The following is a 24,156-nucleotide window of genomic DNA, read 5'->3' as shown; positions in this document are numbered from 1 at the left end:
GTATTTGGATAGTATCTGATACTTGTTAAAAATGAGATAACTTTATACTCTAAAAAAGCCTACAAAATACACTATACAAAGTCTATACAAACAATACACACACAGAAAGATAAATCAAGAATATACAAACAAATTACCTGGTTAGAACTGTTCACCCTCACACTTAAAAAAAACAAAAAAATCCCTGAAAAAACACAAACCACCATGCCTTTTCCTACCTGAACCAACCTTTCACCTCAACTTCTTATACTCTCAAGTCAGACTCCATGCATGTCAAACCATTTTCTTTCCTTCCCAGCTTAGCTTTTCAGTTAGAAAAGAACATTCATGAGAGGAAGCTAGGTGTGTAGCAGTCTGGGATATTTTATATATGCCACAGCCGCATTTATTTGATGCTTCTTTGCTGCTCTATGGCCACAAGTTCTCAGGTCCAACAACAACTAGCCCCACATCAGCAAAATGATCTCCTCAGGTAGCCTAATGCCTATTTCTTGAGTGACATTCCCTTTTCATCTCTGATCAACTGCATACCAATTTTCAAGACTTCCAAGCTGATTTCAGCACTGGGCACCACAGAGGATATACGAAAGACTGGAGCAGAAACCAAATGCCTCTCTCTCCTGCGAGAGCAGACTGCAATTTTTGTCAAAGTGCTCTGCCAAAATTGGTATTTACTGAGAATTTGCAGTTGGGCTGATCTAGCTGTAACATCACGACCATCTGAACAAAAAAAGACTAGAACAGGCTGAGGCTGCAGTGAATTTGTTCTCAAAAAGTTTATTTCTTGATTTTTCTGAAAAGGCTCACAATATAAGTACATATTTGAAACATAATCAGGCCAAATTCAAGATAAGGATAATAGCGCCTTAAAGATGCTCCTCCAAATAAGCCTCAGAGACACAAGAATGCTTCAGAGCACATACCACCAGGCCACTCATTTTTACTTTCCACCCTGACAGACTGATTGGTATGCATTGCTAACTATTCAACGCAAGATACTAAGATAACATAAAATACATGCCTCTAACAAAATTCCCTCTAAGCCATTTTGTTCAGCACTAAGAAATTCCTTGTTCTACATCATCAGCATTTTTTCATAGGCTACTCAAACAAACAGCCTCTTGTGCCTGCAAAATGCAGATGCTCATGATCATTACTCCACATGTCACACCGGTTCAGGATCGACCCGACTGCAGAGTCAAAAGATTGGTGGTACAGCTGCTCTTTTAACCTTCTGACAGGCAGGAGGTCATTCCTTCCATCTGAGGTGGGATCAAGTGATGGATCTGCAAGACACTCATTTGTAAGGGCTAAGGTAATGAAAGACAAGGAAATAACAGCTTCTGTTTCCCCTTTCGTTCATCCCACAACAGGACAAACATTAAAAAAAAATGGAGAATGAGGTGGTGCTGTGGGTGTCTGACTGCCTCCCACCCAAGAAATAAGTTTTCCCCCCCGACCCTGAGGCTCTGTTGACTGATAGGTAAGAGTGACTTCAGATACTAACTTGAGATGCAGAGTTTGCACATGCTCATTTGAAGCGTTAAAAAAGCTGCAGGTTCCCTGCAAATTTCAGATTCATCATCTTCATGCTGCTTCCTTCTACACTTGGATGTAATTTGACAAAAACACTATACTTGTCACTGCAAACTCCTGCCAGCTGGAATCATGCACAGTGCTATACAAGTAAGTTTACAAACACTGATTAGGAGAGGCAGACACACACAGCAGCAATGGGTCCAACAGGCATGGACTTAATCTCTTGTTTATTTTAGTGAATGAAATGGGGGAGGGGGGAAATCCCACAACACTTTCTTTTCCTTTGATTTTTATTTTATTTTTAATCCTGTGTTCATATTTTGGATAGTACCTCAACACAAACAGGCAATGCACGCTTGCAGCCCAGAAAGCCAACCGTATCCTGGGCTGCGTCAAAAGAAGCATGGCCAGCAGGTTGAAGGAGGGGATTCTGCCCCTCTGCCCCGCTCTGGTGAGACCCCACCTGAAGTACTGCGTCCAGCTCTGGAGTCCTCAGCACAGAAGGACAGTGACCTGCTGAAGCGAGTCCAGCAGAGGGCCACAAAGACGATGAGAGGGCTGGAGCACCTCTCCTATGAGGACAGGCTGAGAGAGTTGGGGTTGTTCGGCCTGGAGAAGAGAAGGCTCCAGGGAGACCTTATAGCAGCCTTCCAGTACCTAAAGGGGGCTTACAGGAAGGACGGCGAGGGATCTCTATCAATGTAATGACAGGATGAGGGGTAACGGTTTCAAGCTGAAGGAGGGGAGATTTAGATTAGATATCAGGAAGAAATTCTTTACTGTGAAGGTGGTGAGGCAGTAGAACAGGTTGCCCAGCGAGGCTGTGGATGCTCCATCCCTGGAAGTGTTCAAGGCCAGGCTGGATGGGGCTTTGAGCAGCCTGGTCTAGTGGGAGGTGACCCTGCCCATGGCAGGGGGGTTGGAATGAGATGATCTTTAAGGTCCCTTCCAACTCTAACCATTCTGTGATTCTATAGGTAGCTCTCTAACCGTCAGCCCATTAGCAAGGCACGGCACCACATTATGTACATCTAAGGTGGAGTTATCCTACAAGAAAGAGATTTGTTTTTGCCAGCACGTATGCTTTATTTGGCCTTCTTAGGTAGGTGACGAACAGATCCCGCTCTCCTACCAAGGCTTTAGATGTTAAATTGCAAGATAACAGATGCTTGTAAAAATGGAGCAGGAAACAACTTCCTGAAAGAGGTGCCACATTATGTAAAGATCACTACAAGGCCCCAGCAGGGAAAGAATGAAGCTTCTAGAGAACAGTTAATGTCTCACCAATTCCTTCGGAGCAAGCAGATGTCTTAGATAAGAGCGTACTTTGAGGAATGTTTCCTTCAGCAGATGCCAGGTGCAGGAGCCTGGGGCTTGCTCCTGCTCTGGCACCTCAGTTATGCCAAAAGAGCTGTCTGTGGGGCTGTGTAGGGAACTGGATCAGGAAACTGACTCACAAGATAAATAAACATTTTCTTCTTTTCCCTCTTTGTCAAGTTATTTATAACCTGGATGGCTTCTCAGAGCAGTTTACCACATGGCCTTGCAAAATGACCTTCCTTGAAGAGCTGGAGTGGACAGCAAAACAGTGCAGGTGGAAGAACCAGCTGGTGGTGGTAACGGAAGAACAAGAGCTTCACAATCTGGCTTTGCTACTGAAGCCAGCAGATCTCCCCACAATGGGGAGAAGGGGAGCAGTTCTGATCAGACTGGAAAGGTTTTGCTGGTCAGGAAAACCATTTACTTCTGTTTTCAGAAACAACTGCATCTACAGATCAGAAAAGCAGCTCTCCAGCTTTTGCTTTGCCACAGGGGAGAGACTTACCATTTTCCAGCATGTGCTCCAGCACCTCCTCAATCCCACACATCCCTCTGGCAAAAGGTGCTTTCCATTCCCAACACAGCAAAGCTAAATCACCATGGAAGGATTCTACTCAGCACAAACTAGTCCATATGCTTAATATTTACACAGGATGACAGAAGGTCAAGTGAGATTTGTTTGGGGTTTTTTTTGTTGTTTTTTTTTGTTTGTTTTGTTGTTTGTTTTTTTTTTTAAATGAGTCATGCAAGAGGTTTTGGTATTGCGGTTCTCTCTCCTGCTCTATGGCTAATTGTTCCAGATGTTAAGGGAACTGAAGCTCAGAGGTGCCACAGATGAATTAACATCAACAAATATGAGTCCTGAACAAAGGCTTGAAAAAATTCGGGTAGCTCAGCATAGCCAAATTTCCGTTCAGTAATACTTTTTTGCTATGACTAGTTACCCCACTGCTGCCAAGCCACAAGATGATGAGCTATCCTGGCTTCTGTTGGGGCTCATATTGTCTATCAACGTGGATCTGCTTGGCATGTTTCAAATTTTATCCTCATCAATTTTATTTCCTTTTTCCTCTGCAGATTACTATACAGCTGCACACTCTATCACACATAGTAATTTCAGAAGAATGGACATTTTATGTACCACGACTAATGTCTGACTCCTCACATTAACCTTGCTTCACCAACTCAAGCCTGTTTCCCACACAACACAAGCAACCGAAGTGGAACTTCCACTTGCATCTTTTCAGCCTAAAGAGGCTAAAAATACCTGCCTGGCATGTGTTCAGTCAGCCATGGATAATGTTGTATCCCTTATCTAAAATGACTAAATATGCTCTTCAAGGAAAGGTGACCATCATTTTTGGATACAAATAGAAAAAATGAGATGCAAGAGACAACATTTTACTAAACAGGATATTTTAGATGAGTATCAGTAGCTTTGTATGTCACCAGTTTTTCTCACGTGTACCTTTGTACCATCCTCATACATACAATGAAAGATTCATTTTATTATTTCGAACTATACTTTTAATACATTTCAGTACATTTTTATATATGTATGAAATTAATTTTTACCTGAAGCTCATTTTTTTCCATCAGAAATCTGATCACTATTGATTTTGTTATCTGTCCTTGTTTGTTTATTCAGAAAAAAAAAAATATACTCTCAACTGTTTCGTTTGGAGCAGAAATAAGACATAACAACTGAAAGAATTCAAAAAATAAGAAACATCTAAGACAAAGACAGAACATAAGGCCATTTCCTAAAAAAAAAGAAAAAAATAAAATGCCTTAAGCAAGTAAACACTTGCTACTGAGTCTCTGAGTACATGATATTCTCCACACAAACAGTGCAAATCCACCTTTAGGCAAAGTTTTCCAGTCCTTTAATAAGATTTGCAGTTTCTTGATGACTCAATTTTATTTTTTTTTTCCCAAAGAAAGTGGGTGAATCAGGGTAAGGCAGTTTTGCTTCCTCTAAAGTCAAATATTTGCACATGCTTGAAGACACCAAACAGGATCCTCCTTAATCTTCCCATTTTGCTGTGTTGTATTAGATCAAAAAGATTACATTTACATAAAAAAAGCTACTATTCCTTTACTACAGCACACACTCCAGTGTAACTATTATGTCAAATATCAGCCCATGCATCTGCATAGTTACAATTTCCACAATGCATTATGAAGAGGTTAGCAAGTTATAATAATAATAAACAGTCACTGTCAATATTTATCATCATCGTTTTAAAAGTTTAAAATGCCAACTGGTCAACTAGCCCCATACACACACTGCAAAATAAATTCTAATGCACCTTAAAACGCTTTTTTCAGCTTTCCAACTGTCATATACAATCAACTTGTAGGAACATCCCTCAGCATTTCTGTATTTTTCATGACTACTTTTTTTTTTTGTATTTTCATGACAAAAGCTTATTTAACAAGTTGCCACAATTAAGTGACTTGTAGGAACAGTTACAGATACTACTGTGCCACACTTAGACTCAACCTCAGACGATGACAGTTCAGTCAGCCCCACTCTCTTATTTATTAGAGACTCTGCTCAGTCCTGTCATTTAGAGTCCATAGCATATCAGCACTCCCAGCTGCACTTCTTTTAGGCAGATTGAAATTACTCTAATTTTGAAATTCATTATTTTGCATTAGTAGTGGAAAAGATTTCTGTAAAAAGTTTGTAAAGAAATTTGGGATCTCTTAGTTTACAGTGCTACACAAACATAAGCTACTACTGCTAAGTAAAAGCAAGATCCCAGTATTTTTCCCAGTTCTTTGCCTCAGTCTAGTCTGTCTTCAAGCAATGTTAAGAACTGAGTGACACACACACTTTTTTTTTTTTTCTTTTGAGGAATATTCCACTTTCTTGTCCTCTTTTAGTTCTGTCCCACTCCCTTTACAGCTTACCATATAGGTCAAAAGTCCATTTCCTACAATCTTTGTGGAAGTTCGCAGTTCTCACAATACATCCTAGAGAGCCAAAGCCCAGCCCTCCTTTTCTCACAGGTGCATTAATCTGGACATGTTACTTCTGGAAGATTCTGGTAAAGCCTTTCTCTAGAAACTCAGACTGCAGGTGAGGAACCACCTTGTTAGAACCTTTTGGATTAAAAGTCTTTTTCAGGGCCTCACCTTGCAGAAGATATCCACTGGACTTTTGCAATTACATATACTGACATCCACATAATAAGTAAGTGCTGTTTACATAGCTACGAATAAGCCTTCCCAGAGGGGTCACAAGTTTGGTTAGGTTTTTTGGTTTGTTTTTTTTTTTTTTTTTTTTAAAATGCATCTGTCCCTTGTTTACCTTTCTTACAAGAACAAAAACAGAGGCAAGGAAGAAAACCATGCTTCCGCAAGCTTCATTTGAAGTATGTATCTAGAGCCACAGTTCTTGTTTCAGATATGTAATTTAGGACAATCTTTGGACACTACAAAGAGCAAATACATGCTTTTATCTTTGTATTTATTTTTTGTTTAAGGGTTAGGCTTTTTCAGCCTTTGATCTGTAACAAAAATAAGGGCTAGCCAGTAGGAACATTTCTTACTGCTATTCTGTAAAGACTTTTGATTGCTTCACCCTTCTTCTGACTCACAATTAACACAATAGAATTTTGAGACAAGATTTTCTCAAATTCTATCAGTGTTAGGGCAGACAAAAAAAACCCAACAAAACATAATCATGTTCCATTAGCATTATCAAGCAAGGTAAGAACAGAAAGTACACAACTCTCTGGATCTTACTGTTATCTACAAATAAGCAAAGATCAACAGTCTCTGGCTTGCAGACAGGAGTATCATCTAGTCCAGGGGCAACCAAATGCTACTGTCCAGTGCCCAGGTGAAATGGGCTGGGACTTTCTCCTGTCCCTTCCTTGTACTTTCAAACGCCTTTCTTGGAAGCTCATAAAGGTCCAAAGGACTGAACATACAGACCAAAACACCCATTCACAAGAGCTGATGTTATGATGGGTATCATATAGGAATCTGAAATTCACCTGCATACCAAAATTTTCCTGATGGTTAGAATTAAGTACCTCTGCAGAACAGAAATGAGCTTGCCCTTGTGTATTCACGCTGTGGTTTGAGGAGAACTGTAACTCTCTGCTTGCCTGTACTGCACCCTTTACTTATTGCCACATTCTATCTACCTAGAAGGTGGGGTAGGAAAGGTAAGTTAAAATGATACTTAAAATTAACAAGTAAGAGATCCTCCTAAGGAAGAAAACAGGTATGATAAAAGTAATGTTGAATGGCATAGTGAAAACATACATTTTTATTTAATATCATAAAAACTGTGATAACTCTTAGTCAAGCAGGAGAAACATTCTTTGGTGTTTTAAAACAATTTATCTGACTGACAGTAACAACTCCCTAAGTTAATGCACATGCTTCTTCTCTGGAACAATCTGGACAATCCTAAACCATTTCCTGATGCCAAAAGGTGCTCAGGTTACATGATTGTGAAATAACTTATGATTATTTTAAAAATAATTCAGAACCTCCTTCAGAACTTTTAAAGAGATAGTAAAACCACGTGAGTAAAAAACTATATTGACTCTTGCCATAGCAGAATTAAAAGCACAGCTGAGGACAGTTCACTTCCTGGTATTTTACTACCTAGAAAATCCAGGTGTGTGTTTCCTCTAAGACCTATTAGTTAATCCAGAATCTCAAACTACTTAAACAAATGTATTTTAACCTGAAGAGGTGTAAAGGGTTCTAACATTTCTCACCCAGCTGCATTACTTCCATTATTATAACTGCTCTAACATTGGGTTTAACTCTCTTTTGCTGTTTGCTACATAGAAAGCATTTACCACATACTTCACAGAGAAAGTCTGTCTTTCCACACACTTACTTTTAAAATACTTTTTAAATACTTTAGCCTTTAGTGTAATGGAAGCCTGATAAAGCGAAACCAACCGGTTGGAAAAAGAGACTAAAGAGTTCTCTGCTGTGCACTGTGCTACACTGGCTATTTCTAATAAATAATAATGTCATAGACCTACACCAAAGATCATTCAAACATGACTGATGTTTTTGCAGAAGTCTGCAAACAGCAGGTGAAACCACGTCTGGTTTTCTATTTGGATGCTGCTGTCCAAATGCAGATTCCTGAACTGTTCTGTCAGGATTTCAGCCCATCAGACCTCACAGGCATACACACACATATCTACATACATCTTGCCTTGCAAACTCCATACTGACGAGCTCAGAAGGAAGCCTCACTTAACCGTTATTGGTTCAGAAGACCAGAGTAAAAAAGAGAACAAGAGAACAGGAAATAACATAAGCATGCCAGATTTGCACCCATCCTCAGGACTAGCATTAGGTTTCACTTTTATCTATACAAAAAAAAATAAGGAGACTCAGGTTTGTAACTCCTTTCCTTACTTATGTTTTCTTGAAACAGGGAAAGTTTCGCTTGGTGGCAACTCACTACATCTGATGTTCTAGCAAAACCAGGGTTTAAATAACTTCACAGCAAGCACAACTTCGTTAAGGGCTGCCTATATAGGATTTTCAAGTGCAGCCTGTAGTGAAGTTGTTCCCCAACTATCTTTTCCCCCCACACACCCCAGCAACTTCTTGTGACACTATACACTGAGGAACATTACACAGTGTGAGTGTGTTAGCCTCCTAAACAGAACCCAGCTACAACATCAATAAGACTTTTTAACTACAGTAGTATTTTATAGTGTCATAGTCAAGGAACTGAAGACACTTTACAGGAACTGATTTGCCAAGTCATTCAAGACACCCATACAAGGGCTCATATGCCACTTTCGGTTGAGTTACAGATGAGTAAAGAGAACCTCTGACACAGAATTAAAATGAAGACAACAGTTTTTAAGAGACGGAAGGTTTCTGAAACAGGTACTACTGTGTGCACTTCTGCCAGCACAAAAATAGCTGGGGGAAGAAGTGAGGGCAAGGCGGGTCAGGAAAGCACAATTTAGAGATCATTCTGTTAGGAAAGGAGGAAGGGTTGGCCTGCAGATCATGACGTGGGTCTCCACATAAACAGATTTTTCCACAATACATGGATTTCATAACTACATCACCCTTCATCATATATTAATTTTCAAGAGACTTAGTTACATTATACTTGGATGGCGATAAAGGGGTGTGATGTTAGCTTGTTGCAAGGCCTGGTCTCAAGCGCATCATTTATCAGATTACACCACCTCTCCTGTCTACTCAAGGGAGATTACACCATCGTTTGTTAAGCATGTACCAAGATAGCCAATGTCACAACCCACTGTGCTCTGGCAATGGGATTCTGAGACAACAAGCTTCATAAAGCCACACATGTGTCAAGAAACAAAGACTTCTTGATGGTAAAGGCTGCAAATTAGCCCCTTACGATACAGACACTTCACAAGAGAGAACAGCGAGACGTACGAAGGCTGGCCCTAAAGCACACCAATGTGTTCCCACTATCAGCTAGACCTTAGCAAGCAACTCCGAGGTCAGCACATGACAGCCATGAAGGCCAAGATCCAATTATACCCTCAAGCCCCAGGCCACATAAGCTAGTTTCTCTGGCCCAGCCTTGCACAGTCATTAAATGGCCCTTATACCCTATTACAGCTTTTCTAGATCCCCAGAAACCCAGGGCTGGGGGCTTACCCAGCTCCACCACCCACTAGGAACAGAGGAGCTTAGCTTCGTACCAGCACAAGGCCACCAGTCCACCAAGCCCGGCTCCCCGTCCCCAGCACGGGACAGCCAAACCCAAGCTGCCCGCGCCCGTTAACGGCAGCGCCGACATGCTGAAGGAGAAGCCGGAGCACACGCCTCGGCGACGGGCACGGGAGCCCGCGGAGCACCGCGGCGTGAAGCCGAGCAAACCCACCAGAAGGGCTCCCCTCACGCCTCCCCGCCGCCCCCCTCCCCCCCCGGCTTCAGCTCGCTCGCCCGTACCACAGCCTCAAGCCAGCGAGAAGACACGACGTTCGCGGGGGAGCCCCGGGCCGGGCCGGGCCGGGCCGAGCGCGGAGCCGGCGGGAGGCGCAGCCGCACCGGCCCCGGCTCGCCGGGCTGCGCGGAGCCCCGGGACGGTGCCTGCCGCCGGCTGCCCGCGCTCTGGTACCTGAGCCGGCGGGGAGGGCGCCCCGGCGGGCTGCTCTCGGCTGTCCCTTGACCTTAACCCCACTTGGCAGGAGCCACCCGCTCTCCCAGGGGCCGGAGCCCGCCGGGGCAGCCCTTGTCGCCCGTCACACCACCTTGCCCGGCTTCCCTCGCCGCCACGCAAGGAGGGCACAGCGGCGGGGCGAGCGGCGGAGGGCCGGCCCGCGCCCCGCTCACCTGCAGGGGGAAGGTGGCCGCCTTGTTGCCCACGTAGCCGCGGACGACGTGGCTCTGGATGGAGAGCACCCGGCACTCGCGCTCCAGCTCCATGGCCGCTCCGCGCCGCCCGCCCGCGCCGGGCCGAGGTGGCGGCGCCGGCAGCAGGAGCGAGGAGGGGAGGACGGGGAGGGGGCGGAGCGCGGCGGGCGTCACGCGCTCGCCCGCCCCCTCCCTGTCACACACACACACACACACCCACACACCCCGCCGCGGCCGTCAGGCGATCGGGGAGGCCGCTGAGTGGCTGCCCCCGCCCCTCGCTGCCTCGGGGGTGGCGGTGGTGGCGGCGGCGGCGGCAGCAGCGACCACCGGCGGCAGCTAATGGCCTCCCCCCCAAGCTGCGGTGTTCCTCGCTGCGGGTCCCGCCGCGGCTTCCGCCCGCCGCGCGCCGTCATGCGCCTCAACGGCCGCCCCTGCCGCACTGGGCGCCGTCCCGCAGGGCGGTGCGGGCCCAGCGCCCGCACGGCTGAGGCCTCCCTGCCCCCGAGCCGCCGCCTCGGCCCGCTCTGGCCGGCAAGGTGCCGCGTCCCCTCGGCCGCGGGAGGGGTTGTGTGTCGTGTGTGTCCCCGGTACGGGTGCGACACCCACAGAGGCAGTGGCCCGGTGTGGCCCAGCCTTCCCCAGCACACAGCCACCTTGTAGGGGCTGGTGGTCCCGCAAGCCAGGCCACATGCCCCTTACAAACACTACGTACCCACGGCCTGCCGTGACAGGGGTGGTCCTCCCCAGGTGCCAACCTGACCTTCACCTCCCGGATAACCACCCGTGGTGGCCACAATGGGTGGATCTGGTCATGATGGCTCCATCTGTCTCGATGTGGTTTTGAGGAGACGGATACAGCCAAGGGCTATCTGGAACAAGGCTGGTACTGTGGTCAGTGTGCAAATGACCACAGGTCAATCATCCTACCCCCATAAATAGTGGACAGCCCAAGAGCCCTTTGAGCTTTCCTGCGCAGCAGTGGGCTGCACGCTCCCCTTGAGCTGGGACGCCTCTCAAAGTTACTCCTCGAGATTCAGAGATTCCTTGCCAGAACAGATCCTTAGTAAGTGACTAATAGCGTGCAAAACTGAAATCTTAGCTAAGTGATATAAAGGATTGATTGTGCATCTCTAATTCTTTAGACACAAACCAAGTCTGGCACTAGGATTGGATCCAGCCGCACCTAGACTCCTCTCTGAGAAGATTAGAAAGCAAGGGGGTCCTTTCTGAACCTCATGACTCAACAGGAGGGTCTCCCTGACAGTTCTGTCTGACCCTGGCCTCCATACAGTAAATAACCAAGTGTGCCTTGCCATCTCGAATCTTGTTAAAACACCGTCACATTTACCATCAAACTTTGTTACACCCCTGTTTTATAGCAATAAGTGTATTGCTGCTTCTCTCTACCAGTGAAGTGCATCATTCCATCTGCAACACCCATGCACATGGACCCACCTTGTCCCACTCTCACGTCACACCATCTGCCACCATCACTTCTCTCGGGCCCTCACTGGACAACACCATGGCATCTGACACCTCAAAGCACACTTCCAGCGCCCATAGGTATGTCCAAACATTGTCCAATACACACATTGTTGGCCAGCCAACCCTCCTGCACCACCCACCCTGTGCGACAACCACCATTAGCATGTCCAGGAGGTCAAGGGAAGTGATTCTACCCCTCTACACCGCTCTCATGAGCCCCCACCTGGAGTACTGTGTCCAGCCTCAGTACAGGAAGGACATGGACCTGTTGGAATGGGTCCAGAGGAGGGCCATGAAGATGATGAGGGGGCTGGAGCACCTCTCCTGTGAAGAGGAGAGAGGCTGAGAGAGTTGGGATTGTTCAGCCTGGAGAAGGGAAGGCTCCGGGGAGACCTTATAGCAGCCTTCCAGTACCTAAAGGGGGCCTACTGGAAGGATGGGGAGGGACTCTTTATCAGGGAGTGTAGCAATAGGATGAGGGCTAACAGTTTTAAACTGAAAGAGGGGAGATTTAGATTTGATATTGGGAAGAAATTCTTTACTGTGAGGGCGGTGAGACACTGGAACAGGTTGCCCAGAGGCGCTGTGGATGCCCCATCCCTGGAAGTGTTCAAGGCCAGGCTGGATGGGGCTTTGAGCAGCCTGGTCTAGTGGGAGGTGTCCCTGCCCATGGCAGGGGGTTTGGAACTAGATGATCTTTAAGGTCCCTTCCAACACAAACCATTCTATGATTCTATGATTTGCTGTCCATGCTCCCCCACACCACTGTGCTTGCCAGACCTGCCCCTGGAAAGCCAAGAGCAGTGCACACATCCCAACAGTGCTACAGCTTCCCCTCCTCCAGTGTCCAGAAAGCCCTGTAGAGCCATGGACACCACAGGCAGCCCCACGCAATGCCCTGTGGTGTCACCATGGCTGGAGATGTGGGCACCCTGACAGAGCACTGCCCTCGCAATCAGGTTTTGAAGTGAGTGCAATTGTATGATATTGACGCACACAAAAAAAAACCTTCAGAGGGCTGCCAAAGAGTAAAAGAAGATGTGTTGGCTGGCAAGTGCTACAATACATCAAGACTCTGCTGAGATAGGACTTCATAACCTGTTTGGGAATTTCATCTTCCTCTGGCCATTTGTCATTATTGACCGTCACAAGTTCAGTCAAAGATCCCTTCACAAGAAGAAATCATGCCTGATGCCTCTTGTTCTTCTTAGTGGATAGCTTTAAATTGGCTCTTGAAATAGCATGATTATTTCTCAGCAACATGAAAGCATATTTTCCTCATCATAAGTAATCTGTCAGAAAATGAGGGAACATACTGTGCTCTTTTCTGTTGTCACTCCAGTCGCAAAACTTAGGGCTTGTCCTAGGCTGGCCTTACTACTAACAGTTTCTCCAGTACCTATGAATGTAGGTATTTTTTTGAATTGTAGAAATTGGTGCATCTCCTTGGAACACAGATAGGGTCAGAACAATAAATGATCTGCACAATGTATGCACCAGATCCAGCAGTCTGGGAAAACATTACAAAACAGCATTTTGCACCTGTGTCAAAGGGACACAGGTCTGGGTGGCAGGGTAAGCCAGAAGAATTAGAGCAGAGGCGTATATTGGGATGTGATCTTCCTCAGTGTCTGGTCACCTGTCTCCATTCTCCACCTGCAGGCTCCTTGCCTGCTTTCCTCCACTGAGTCACTCAACCTGCAGGGTTCCAAGTCCTAATTTTCCTCCTCTCACCATTCTTAGAGCCAAAACTGCTTGCCAGGTTTGTTACCTCTTTCATATTCCTTGCATTGCTAACTTTTTGTGCCAGTTTTCCCTCTTATTTTTCCTCTGACTTGAGCAGTTCTGTTTCCCTCTTCAATAACTCCACCATCATTTCTTTCTTTCCATATTTCTCAAGTCCATGTCCTTGACTATCTAGTCTCAGTTTTTAGTGATCACTCTTAATGTAGTGTCATTTTGTCTCACTTTCCTCTCCTGCTTCAAATTCCTTGACCCATTCCCACCTGCACTCTTCTCACCAAGACGTCTTGCTTTGGTCCAAATCAGGCAACCTGATCGATGATGGCGTTTTCTGAACTCACAGGGGAGGAAAAGACAAGGCTCCCTACTTCCATTTGCAGCGCTGAGCCCAGACAGGATACAGTCCAGCTGCAGGTCAAATCTAAAGAAGACAAAAATTTGAAGAATTTAAAGCACTAGCAAATATTAACAGAGCACAGAAAATGACTTCTTTCTTGACATGAAATCATTGTCTTCCCCCAAATAAGAAATTCAGGGTTCCAGAGCTTAAGATGTCATCATCTTTTAAAAGAAAGGTTGCAAAAAATGGAGGGGGGGAAATATTCTTTGTCGTCTGCAAGACTCATTTCCAGACATGATTCAATTGTTCTAGCTTATATTCTTTCCCTCTGTTCTCTCTCCTTCTCTTACCCCAAAATGAACCTGAGACAGAAACTGTCTCTGAAAACACTGAGGGGCTGGCAAATTTATAAACAACTAAAATTAAGGTCTCACATGGAAAAGGCTAAGCAGCCCTAGAGAAGTTTCTAGCCCTGTTTATATTTGACATTCATCATAATAAACAAGTACAGAACGCACACGCTATAAAGAAAAACATATACATGCAGTAAGCCGTATGCCACATCCACGTGCCGCTCCCGTGATGCACATCCAAAGGACGCAGCCTGCTCTGTAGTACATACCTGTACAAGACACATACTGCAAGCAGTTAACATGAAAACTACTTAACAACTTGCTTATTCAGCCCAAAGTCCAAACCACTGTTTTTCATTAAACAGCAATTGCTGCATATGTCCTGTGCTTTTCAAGGGAGTGGCTACTGCAGAACAGAATGCATCTGTGCCTCCATTTTGCTGCTCTTGAAGCCTCCACAAACACGACGCAACAAACGCTGAAGTGCTGTTATCCTGTGTTTTTCCATATCTCTTGATATGCTGAAGAATAAAGTTTCTTTGGCCTTCCTCTAGCTTGGAGAGCAATTGTTGGAATACAGATGTCCTTTTTCCCTGCTTTTCCACCCTTCCTCGGCAATAGAGCTTAATGCTCCACTTTGACCTTTTAAGCATATGATACATACATACTGGCATATGTGCCTTTTGGGGATGACACAAGAAGATCTGTCTTGTGGGTTCCACATCTGGGCCTCAACTAAGAGAGTTGTGCAATGACATTAATAGTTTGTCTCTGTAGTGCCAACACCAGCTGTATCTTTCCCTTCCTGATAATGATATACTGTCCAAAGAAGATGCCAGCAAGTGTTCGGGAATTTACAGCTGTTTTTTCTAAAAACTGCCCAAGCATGTCTGACAATGTCTGACATTCTTACTGGAGCAAGTTCCTCCCCTAAGAAGGAAAGCACACCTCACACGTTTGTTAATACTTGCTCTTAGGTTTTATACAGCTGCTACTCCTGCACCTAGTAGACCACCTAGTCAAAGCAAGGAACAGGCTTCAGGAAAGCTCCCATCAGCACAGCTGATACCAGGCTGCTTGTACACCTAAGGGAGAAAACTGCAGCATGGGTAGCAATCATAGAATCATTTAGGTTGGAAAAGAACTTTAAGATCATCAAGTCCAACTGTTAACCTAACACTGCCAAGTCCACCACTAAACCATGTCCCTCAGCACCACATCAACATGTCTTTTAAATACCTCCAGGGATGGTGACTCAGCCACTTCTCTGGGCAGCCTCTTCCAATGTTTGATAACCCTTTCAGTGAAGAAATTTTTCCTAATACCCAATCTAAACCTCCCCTGGCACAACTTGAGGCCATTTCCTCTTGTCCTATCACTTGTTACTTGGGAGAAGAGACCGATCCCAACCTCGCTACACCTTCCTTTCAGACTGATAAGGTCTGTGAGAGTGATAACCCTGAGGCCCTTTGTAGGAAGGCAGGGAGGGTGAAAATGCAGAGCTCTGCTTTCCTCTGCAGCTGCTGGCAGTGAAAGAGTATTTGTTCCAGGGGAACACACATGCTGTTTCTCCAACCAAGTGGAGAAACCCATTCTATGCAGGATTGATACCTTCTCCCTAATATTCTGAAAGGTCTAGCAAAGGCAAGTACTCCCAGAAATCTTTATGCTTATCCCAGAGCAACATCTGAAGCCTCCCTTTATACTCTAAACTGTAAAATTCTAAGTCTTTTTCATGGATTAAGGAGTAGAACTTGCACACATAACCAAACGTAAGCAAGGGGGTGACTCAACAGTATTGAGCTCCAACACTTTTCAAAATATGGGGGAACCTATATTGTCTATACACTAAAGAAGTTGCCACAAGCAAAACAAAGACCAGAAAACAATTCTTCTTCCCTTCCAGAAAGCAGCTCATTTAAATGTGAGCACTCAGTTTCTGAGCAGTGTTTTTTTAAAGATTTTGCCTTATTTATTCTTTAAGAAGTCAGGCCCCTTCCTCATACAAAAGAATGTGTGTCTTAGAAAGAGAAATGAAGCTAGACTTCAACTCCGTAGTCATCATGCATTCTGTTATGCTATCCTTCTCAAGCCTGTTCTGTTTGAAAAAAATCAACTCCCAGGTACTCCTCCAAATCTGGGGGTCACTAGTACTACTGAAAGAGCAAATAACCATTCAATGTGTGACAAAGGGCTTCATTAGGACAAAAATAAAAAGGCAGGCCAGGTTAGGTCAAATGTAGGCAATAGAGAAGCTGTCTTAGGATTCCTACTACAGCTGCTTCTGTAGTACTGGGATGATACCTTCTCAAGCTCCTGACCTCGTCACTGGGTGGTGCACGGAGTTTTATGGTTTTTTTTTTTAAGGTAACCTGATCTCTCAAACCAGTTCTTGGTCAGAGCAGAATGTTTTCTGAAAATCATGAATTATCATAATTTGATAAAGAGAGAGAATAGTCAGAAAGACAACACTTTATTAACAACTGGCAATGTTTCTTCCACAAATGTTCCTTGTTCCTCCTGTGCTCTCTCCTTCTACAGCTCCTCTAAGTCCTTCTCACATCTCCCCCAGATGTCTGCTCAGCCTGTCAATACACCAAAAAGTAATACACCCCATGGCAGACCTGAGGCAATAACACACATGACAATTGGCCAGCCATCCATCCAGGAAGATACACATCTTTACCCACCTTCTTTGCTCCTGGCCAGACAGGAAAAACACCTTTACGGGCCACTTGTTGCATAGGACATTGCCTTCCTAGGTCTGTGTTGTTACCCTTTGGAATTCCAACTCACTATGCATGAAGCAATTGTGAGATTACAGTGAATAACAAGCTTAACATGGGTCAACAATGTCACAATATTGCAATAAAGGTAATCACCTTTCGGACTGTATAAACAACAATATAGTCAGCAAGACACATGAAGTAATCCTTGCTGCATATTCAGCACTGGTAGGGGGTCTCTGGGGGAATACTGCCTAGTTTTTGGAACAACATTTCGTGAAAGAACAATGTGAGAGGCCGTAAGAAGGATCCAAGGCTCAGGACACACAACCTAGAAGGAAATGCTTTCTTTAGCTTAATGAAAGCTCTATTCTAGTAACAGTCTACAAATACATATAACACAGTTCTGTGAAGGAGCAGAAGGGAATAAACTGATGTCCATAATACCTCCATTATACAAAGGATTATCAACAGCACAGGAAGAGATTGCTTTGGAAGACTGATGAGTTTTTATCTTCAGTTTGTTTGTGTTTCATAACTAGTGGAAGAAATATTTTTATAAATATTGATAGCTATATTTAAGTTTGTATTGGAATGGGGGACAGACGGCATTAACTACCAAGGTCTCCTGAAGTCCAGATTTTCTACATGAGCACAACAGAAAAGATATGGGGCTGCCAAGAATATGACACACTCAGCTTGATAAAAGATGCATAGAGAGAGGATCTTAAATCAGATTTTGTAAATTGTATATGGATTCCCTAAATCATTGTAGGCATTGACAGAAAATAAAAGGTCAAGGTTATGTAAAAATCCTATCAATAGCCTTTCCTTTTCTCAACAACTCTTCAAGACAGCAAAATTGGACCAGTGGAGAGTAATAATTGTCAACTCGCCAGTCAGAAGACCATCTGTATTTAAGATACTGATTTTTGCTAGTCAGTTGAATGTTTGCTAAGACAGATTGTAAAGTACCAATTTATGATTGTAATAGTAATAATAAAGTATGAGCAGCATTTGTTGTAGGAGGGGGGTGTTAGTTTTGTTTCAGATCAAATTTTCACTTAGCCCGTATTAAAATGATTAACTTTGTCAGGAATTGTCAATAATGGCAGAGAAGGAGCCATTTTCTCAGTAAAAGCAAGCAGATTATTGAAACTTGCCATCAAAGCTGTTCTCCATGGGGGAATTAAAAAGGCCATTCTAAACCCTTTGACAGGCAGGGGGGCTGCACTCTGTAGTACAAAAAGAGCACCCATCAGTGATGTTTCTCCAAAAGCTAGCATGAAATAGAACTGCAAACTAACAAGGTTGACATGCTCTCAGCTCTGGTGAAAAAACAGCCTGCAGAAAAACTGTTGGACTTAAATCGATATTGACTCTACTAGCGATTATAATGCAGAGAACCGTACTTGTAGATGCCCCAACTTCTTTAAATAGAATTGAGAGAAACAGTCCTCGTAACAGTCCTCATAATGAAAGTGATATGTGTACTTCTGTACTCCAGATCCAATCACGCAAACTGCTGGATGCTCCCTTCTCTTATGGCCTTTGAAACCTGCAGAACAAGGGCCTATACAATCTTTCCCACACCTCAGAGTAGCCTTGGCATTGTAGCCATTTAGAAAAAAAGAAGTCTTTTAATATATTAAGAGATGACATGATCAGAAGAGTAACACCGGGCTATCCATTCTCTTATACCTGCGACTCAGACCTGTTCTCTTTCACTGACTGGCTAAAGCTCCATATATTCTGAGCATTTTTGCAAAATGGGGCCTCAGGGAGGAGATCATGCAATGTATCAGCCTCCAAATGTCAGGCCCAGTCTTGCAATCCTCACATCAGTTGTTTTATTGAAGTAAATGGAACTGCTCCTACAAAAAACATGCAAGGGGCCGGGTGTCAAGCTGAGAGACAGGACAGCGATAACAAAGTTCTTTGTAAAATGTGGCATCACTGTCACAGTTGAACAGCACTGTATAGCGTGGCATTCTTGATCCTTATCTCCTTCAGAAACCTAAAAATACTCCTCTTTAAAACAATGCAAGACTCTGCTGTGAAATTCTAAGCAGAAACACCCTTTATATTAGTACAATTCCCAGTAACTGTACAGAAATAGTTTGAACGGTGCAGATGTATGCACATTTTGGTTTCAGTGTCCATTTAACAAAATGGCTGAAGTTAATGAAAAGGAAGCAGAAGGCCTCCTTTGGCTGGCTACAGGAGCTACAGTGCCTAGGATCAGCTTGCGGTTTTGTCCTGAATGACCACGCTTATGCCCTCAGGATCCAGTCCTATTGCACTTAGTATCTGCTACCTAATACTGGGGAAAAGTAACTCATTATTATCAGGAGCTTAATCCCAGGTACCCCCTTTTCTCCTTGAATACCCATTCACCAGCATTAAAGAGGTAGCTGAGTAAATGTACATACCTCTTCGCCAACCAAGGTATTTCTAGCAGCAGACCAAAACCCTACTGTGGCAAGCAAAGAGGTAGGAGATGCAAGCAGTTATGGTGCAATACAGCACAACGTGGCATGTGGTCATGATTAACAGCTTTAGAGAAATGCATACAAACGTTTTCATTTTGCTTTTGCTTCATTTTTAAGGCACTTGGGGGAAAAGAGGGAAGAAACCGGTGTTATTTCATTGTTTTTAACATTTTGATTTTGCAAGCAATTCTGCACACAGTTTTTAACATTTAACCTTGAAAATTGTTTGATATAGATTTTGGATCCGAAATGCCACACTATGTATATTTGTTTTATAAGACATGGTAACAGCTGGAAAAGAACACGGCCTTTCCTGGCAGTGGGAGTGAACCTCTCAGCCATGACCTGCATCTCTCAGCAGTTTGTCCTGCGCGTGTCTTGCATCACATGCTGTCGTCTTGCAGTCATGAGTCACTTGCTTCAGCTCCCGCTGCTCGGGGATATCGGCTTGGCAAAGCTACGTCGTCGTCGCTACACAGCTTATTCCCTGGGGAAATGTGCACACAAAGCAGTGGGAAGTCAGGCCACTGCTGTGCTCAAAACAGAACAGATTTGCATTTGAGTTCAAGCTGCAGGGAGTACATGCTAAGTTGACTAATACCGCGTCTATTTCTAGTCGTGTTACCTGGGTAATGGTAATTTCATTTTGTTCTTTTCCTTCAGTGGTTACAGAAAGATTTTCTACTTTAAATTAACCTTTAAAAATCTGAATGAAATTCAGTAAGTTCAAAAATAAACTCTGTAATTTTTTCCATTTACTGTCGTTTCACTAAATAGCAAAATAGTAATAATAGAAGACAGATTTCAGGAGCCTGAGAGATGTTAGTTCTGTTCCAGGATGGAAATTCCCTTCTAACTTGCCCTTGATTTGGCCTGTGCTGTTAGGGGACAATTCTCTGCACTATTGAGCTTTGAGCATTGTGAATAGCAGAAACGGCTAACCTAGGTAATTCTGAAGGCCTCCTGGTTTTCCTCCTTAGTACAAAAATATAATGGTAGGACAAAATTAGCAGACATCAGTGGGACCAGGATTTCATACCACACTTTCATCAGCAGTTTCAGAACGAACCTAGGTTTGCTAGATTTCGCATTTACTACTAAAGTACATTGTTGGTTTAGCACCCATAGGTATCTAAAAAAGAAAAAAAAAGAAAAAGAAAAAAGAGAAGCCTAAGCCCCTCATACATTCCTCCAGAACTGCAATTCACACAAATGGCCAAAGTTAGAAAAATTAAGAGGAAATTAATCACTAGCTTCCATTCTTGGAACATGAATAATGACCAATTATTTTCTGGAAACCAGCTTAAGATCCTCTCAGCAAACAGCAGCAGTTCTAAGGCAGTCCCCCAAAACTATATCAAATGCAAAAGAGATAAAACAGGAGCCTAAGACTACAGCCCATTAGCATGACATGAGCAGTGCAATTATGTGTAAGCCACAGAATCTGGACTTGGGCTTCTGGAAAGGGAAGGCCAGAAAATAAGGATGTTTTGGACTCATTTCAGTCTCTCACCTAAGTGAAAGCAAGATGCTTCATACGAGTTGATTTCTTATGAGGACCCTTCATCTTCTCAGATTTGGTACCCTGCTACTGAAAGAGAAAAAACGTTTTGCATAAATTACCAAAACGATATAGTGAAAAACATCCAGCAAGATACCAGTAGGTTTGATAGCAAAGATTTTTCTCCAGGGCAACTAACAACCTCTATATTTAAATAAGCTAAACTGATAGAGAAAAAATATAAAGATTGCACGAGATAAATGGGCAAAAACTAAAAGCTGCCATCTGGTCCTGGCAGATACATGAGCCGCCTATCATTATCAGCATGGTAGGCTCCTCGGCCAGTTAACATCTCTGTCCGCAGCTGGTTAGAAATAATCAGCAAAAATGTCTGTATCATGTGCAAGCCCTAAATGTGCCAGTGATCAACTGCAAATTCCTGTGCGCCTGGCATCACATTGCAATGCAATACTTCCTATTCTTGGCAAACAACCATGTTGGAGTTCAGGCCGTCAGTGGCCAATCTGGCAGGCTGCGAACATCAAACAGCAATTTCTTCCCCTCTTGCTGTAAAGGGCTCCTGAGTGGATTCCTAAGAAAGAAACAGTGTGTATTCTCCTGTCCCTGTCCATCTATTTGAAGGCAGTGCAGATCTCGTGAATGATTCCTGTTCTTCCTTTCAAAGGGATTAATGACAGGGAAAAACTTGAGGGCTTTCTTTTCAGAAACAAAATTATTCTGTGGCAATACTCTGCAGAGACAAGTACACATTACTGGATTATACAAGTGTTTACAGTTTCAGCCTTCATTTTATGGCAGATGTCTCCCAGATGTTTACCATAGTAGCAAAGCCTGTGAAAATGTGGCTTGAGACTGGAATGAGATCTGCTTCCTAAAAAATCAAGTGTGTGGAATTCACTTCCGTGGAAAGCCTAACTCTTGGCACTTCCACTTTTTTTACAAATCTGTGTCAAAGAGGTATGATTTAATCACGGGTGCTCTCTACATACCCACTAGTTTGAAAAGAGCAAACTTTTCTCACTGAGCGCTGTTTTACTATTGTATCCTCTTCTGACCAGTATCACAGAGGATGGTCCAGGCTGGGCCCAGCCAAGCCTTGATGAAACTAAAGCTTTCAATAGCAGAAAAATTCTAGAGAAAACGTGCACCCAAAAATCTTACTGGACTTTGGGGGAGAAGTCTGGCTTTTCTGTTATTCAGGTCTTGAACTCCAGTTTCAGTCTTTTCCCCCTGTTTTAATTCTTTGCCTTTCTGACCTTGAATGCGTGCTGAGTATTACATTCACCATCGCGTTAGCCCTGTTAGTCTTCAGGGAAGGTGAACCACAGAGACAGCGACGGCAGCTTTTCAGCAACAAACATTGCAGGAATGCAAACAGGAGACAGTTTCCAAGACTGCAGAACTTGTACCCACATTCAAAATCACGCAGTGAGCAGAATTCAAACCTCCCAGGGCTTTACTTTGATTATGCAAGACAAATACCTGCAAGAGAAATGTAAATAAGGAACAGTTTAGCCTAGGAACTGTGTAATTGCACTGGGTTCTATGTGGACCATTATAAAATACTTCTGCTGAAGCCATTGGAGTTTGTTGTTTTTTTTAAAAACACAACTCTTGAAATTGGCTAATATCTGCTGGTGTCAAATCCAAAACATTGTGATATTTCAAAAGAATGACGTACAAATCCTAAAGGAATGATGTTACTAATAAGTGCTCTTCTCTAATTCCCCAAAAGGTGTCCACACACAACAGGAAGGAATTTAAGCCTATGCCTTAAAGCTCTTCTCCAAGAAGAAATGTTCAAAAGACTTCTTATATAGGAAAGAATCTCACAAGTGCCTCCTTTAACATTTCTGTATTTTTTTCCGGTGTGGGGCCAATATCAGAAAGACAGTATGGAGATGCTAAAAGCTGAAGCCTACCTCTCAGAAATAAGCAACATAAGCAGCACTACAGAACACAGTCAGCCCTATCTTTTTTGAAAGTCAATTTCTGTAAAATAATTAATCTTCCAAGATAAAATTAATGCAAACAGGGTTCTAAAAACAGGTTTTGGAGGTTTCTTAAACCCCCTTTAAAAAGGCTTCCTAAAGAACCAAAGATTTTCCCTCGTGTGTCTAATAGGAAGATGTGCCCATAAAATGGCTATCTTAAGGAAACCACTGTGCAAAATGGCGCTAGGAGTATTTTGACCACCCCTTGAATTTTATTTACAGTAATTACAGTATTTGACTGTATTATTTGCAACATGTTGCAATGTTTTTGCAGATTAAATATTTGTTTTTCCTCCTCAAACTGGTTTGTGCTTTTACACATACAAATTGCTTGTTTGGGTCCTACAACAGAGAATACTCTCTCTCACCCCCTCATGGATAAGAGGAAAAAAAATTCTTTCAACTCCTCTTACTTGGTTTAGAATTGGTATAGAATCATAGAATCGTTAGGGTTGGAAGGGACCTTAAAGATCATCCAGTTCCAACACCCCTGCCGTGGGCAGGGACACCTCCCACTAGATCAGGTTGCTCCGAGCCCCATCCAGCCTGGCCTTAAAAACTTCCAGGGATGGGGCTTCCACCACCTCTCTGGGCAACCTGTTCCAGTGTCTCACCACCCTCATGGTGAAGAACTTCTTCCTAATGTCCAGTCTGAATCGTCCCATCTCTAGTTTTAATCCATTCCCTCTAGTCCTACCATTACCCGACATCCTAAAAAGTCCCTCCCCATCTCTCCAGTAGGCCCCCTTCAGGTACTGGAAGGCTGCTATAAGGTCTCCTCGGAGCCTTCTCTTCTCCAGACTGAACAACCCCAACTCTCTCAGCCTGTCCTCATAGGAGAGGTGCTCCAGCCCTCTCATCATCCTCATGGCCCTTCTCTGGACACATTCCAGCATGTCCATATAATCTAGGATGGAGCCATTACAGATACCTGACTGCAGCAGATTGGTCAAACATACTGAAATTATTTTAGAGATAACAGAATTATCATGTTAATAATTTTATCTCTTCAAAATATCATATGACAACTGTTGCAGTGTTATGTTGAAGTAACAAAATCCATACACTTTTTTTTTTAAAAGAAGTTTTTCCCCAGGAAGGGTTGTTTGTATGGTTCAACTTCTAGTTTTGCAACAGACTATATTAATCTTGAAAGAGGCCCTACAGAATCACAGGATGGCAGGGGTTGGAAGGGACCTCTGGAGATCATCTAGTCCAACCCCGCTGCCAGAGCAGGGTCACCCAGAGCAGGTTGCACAGGAACACGTCCAGGTGGGTTTGGAATGTCTCCA

At 43.8% G+C, this 24,156-nt stretch overlaps 1 protein-coding gene across 1 annotated transcript in view; it reads right to left on the bottom strand.

The window, feature by feature from the left end:
* The window catches only part of PDXK (pyridoxal kinase), a 45,914-nt gene extending 35,275 nt beyond the window's left edge, over nucleotides 1-10,639 (bottom strand). Inside the window, exon 1 of the mRNA XM_074603078.1 lies at nucleotides 10,186-10,639. Coding sequence (XP_074459179.1) covers nucleotides 10,186-10,278 — 93 coding nt within the window. The 5' untranslated portion in view covers nucleotides 10,279-10,639. The remainder of the gene's footprint in view (nucleotides 1-10,185) is intronic.
* Nucleotides 10,640-24,156: the final 13,517 nt, after the last annotated feature.

Source organism: Larus michahellis, chromosome 1 (genome assembly GCF_964199755.1).
Source record: "Larus michahellis chromosome 1, bLarMic1.1, whole genome shotgun sequence".
Taxonomy (NCBI): Eukaryota; Metazoa; Chordata; class Aves; order Charadriiformes; family Laridae; genus Larus; species Larus michahellis.
The sequence above is the reverse complement of the archived record's forward strand: the minus strand, read 5'-3'. Positions and strand labels throughout refer to the sequence as shown.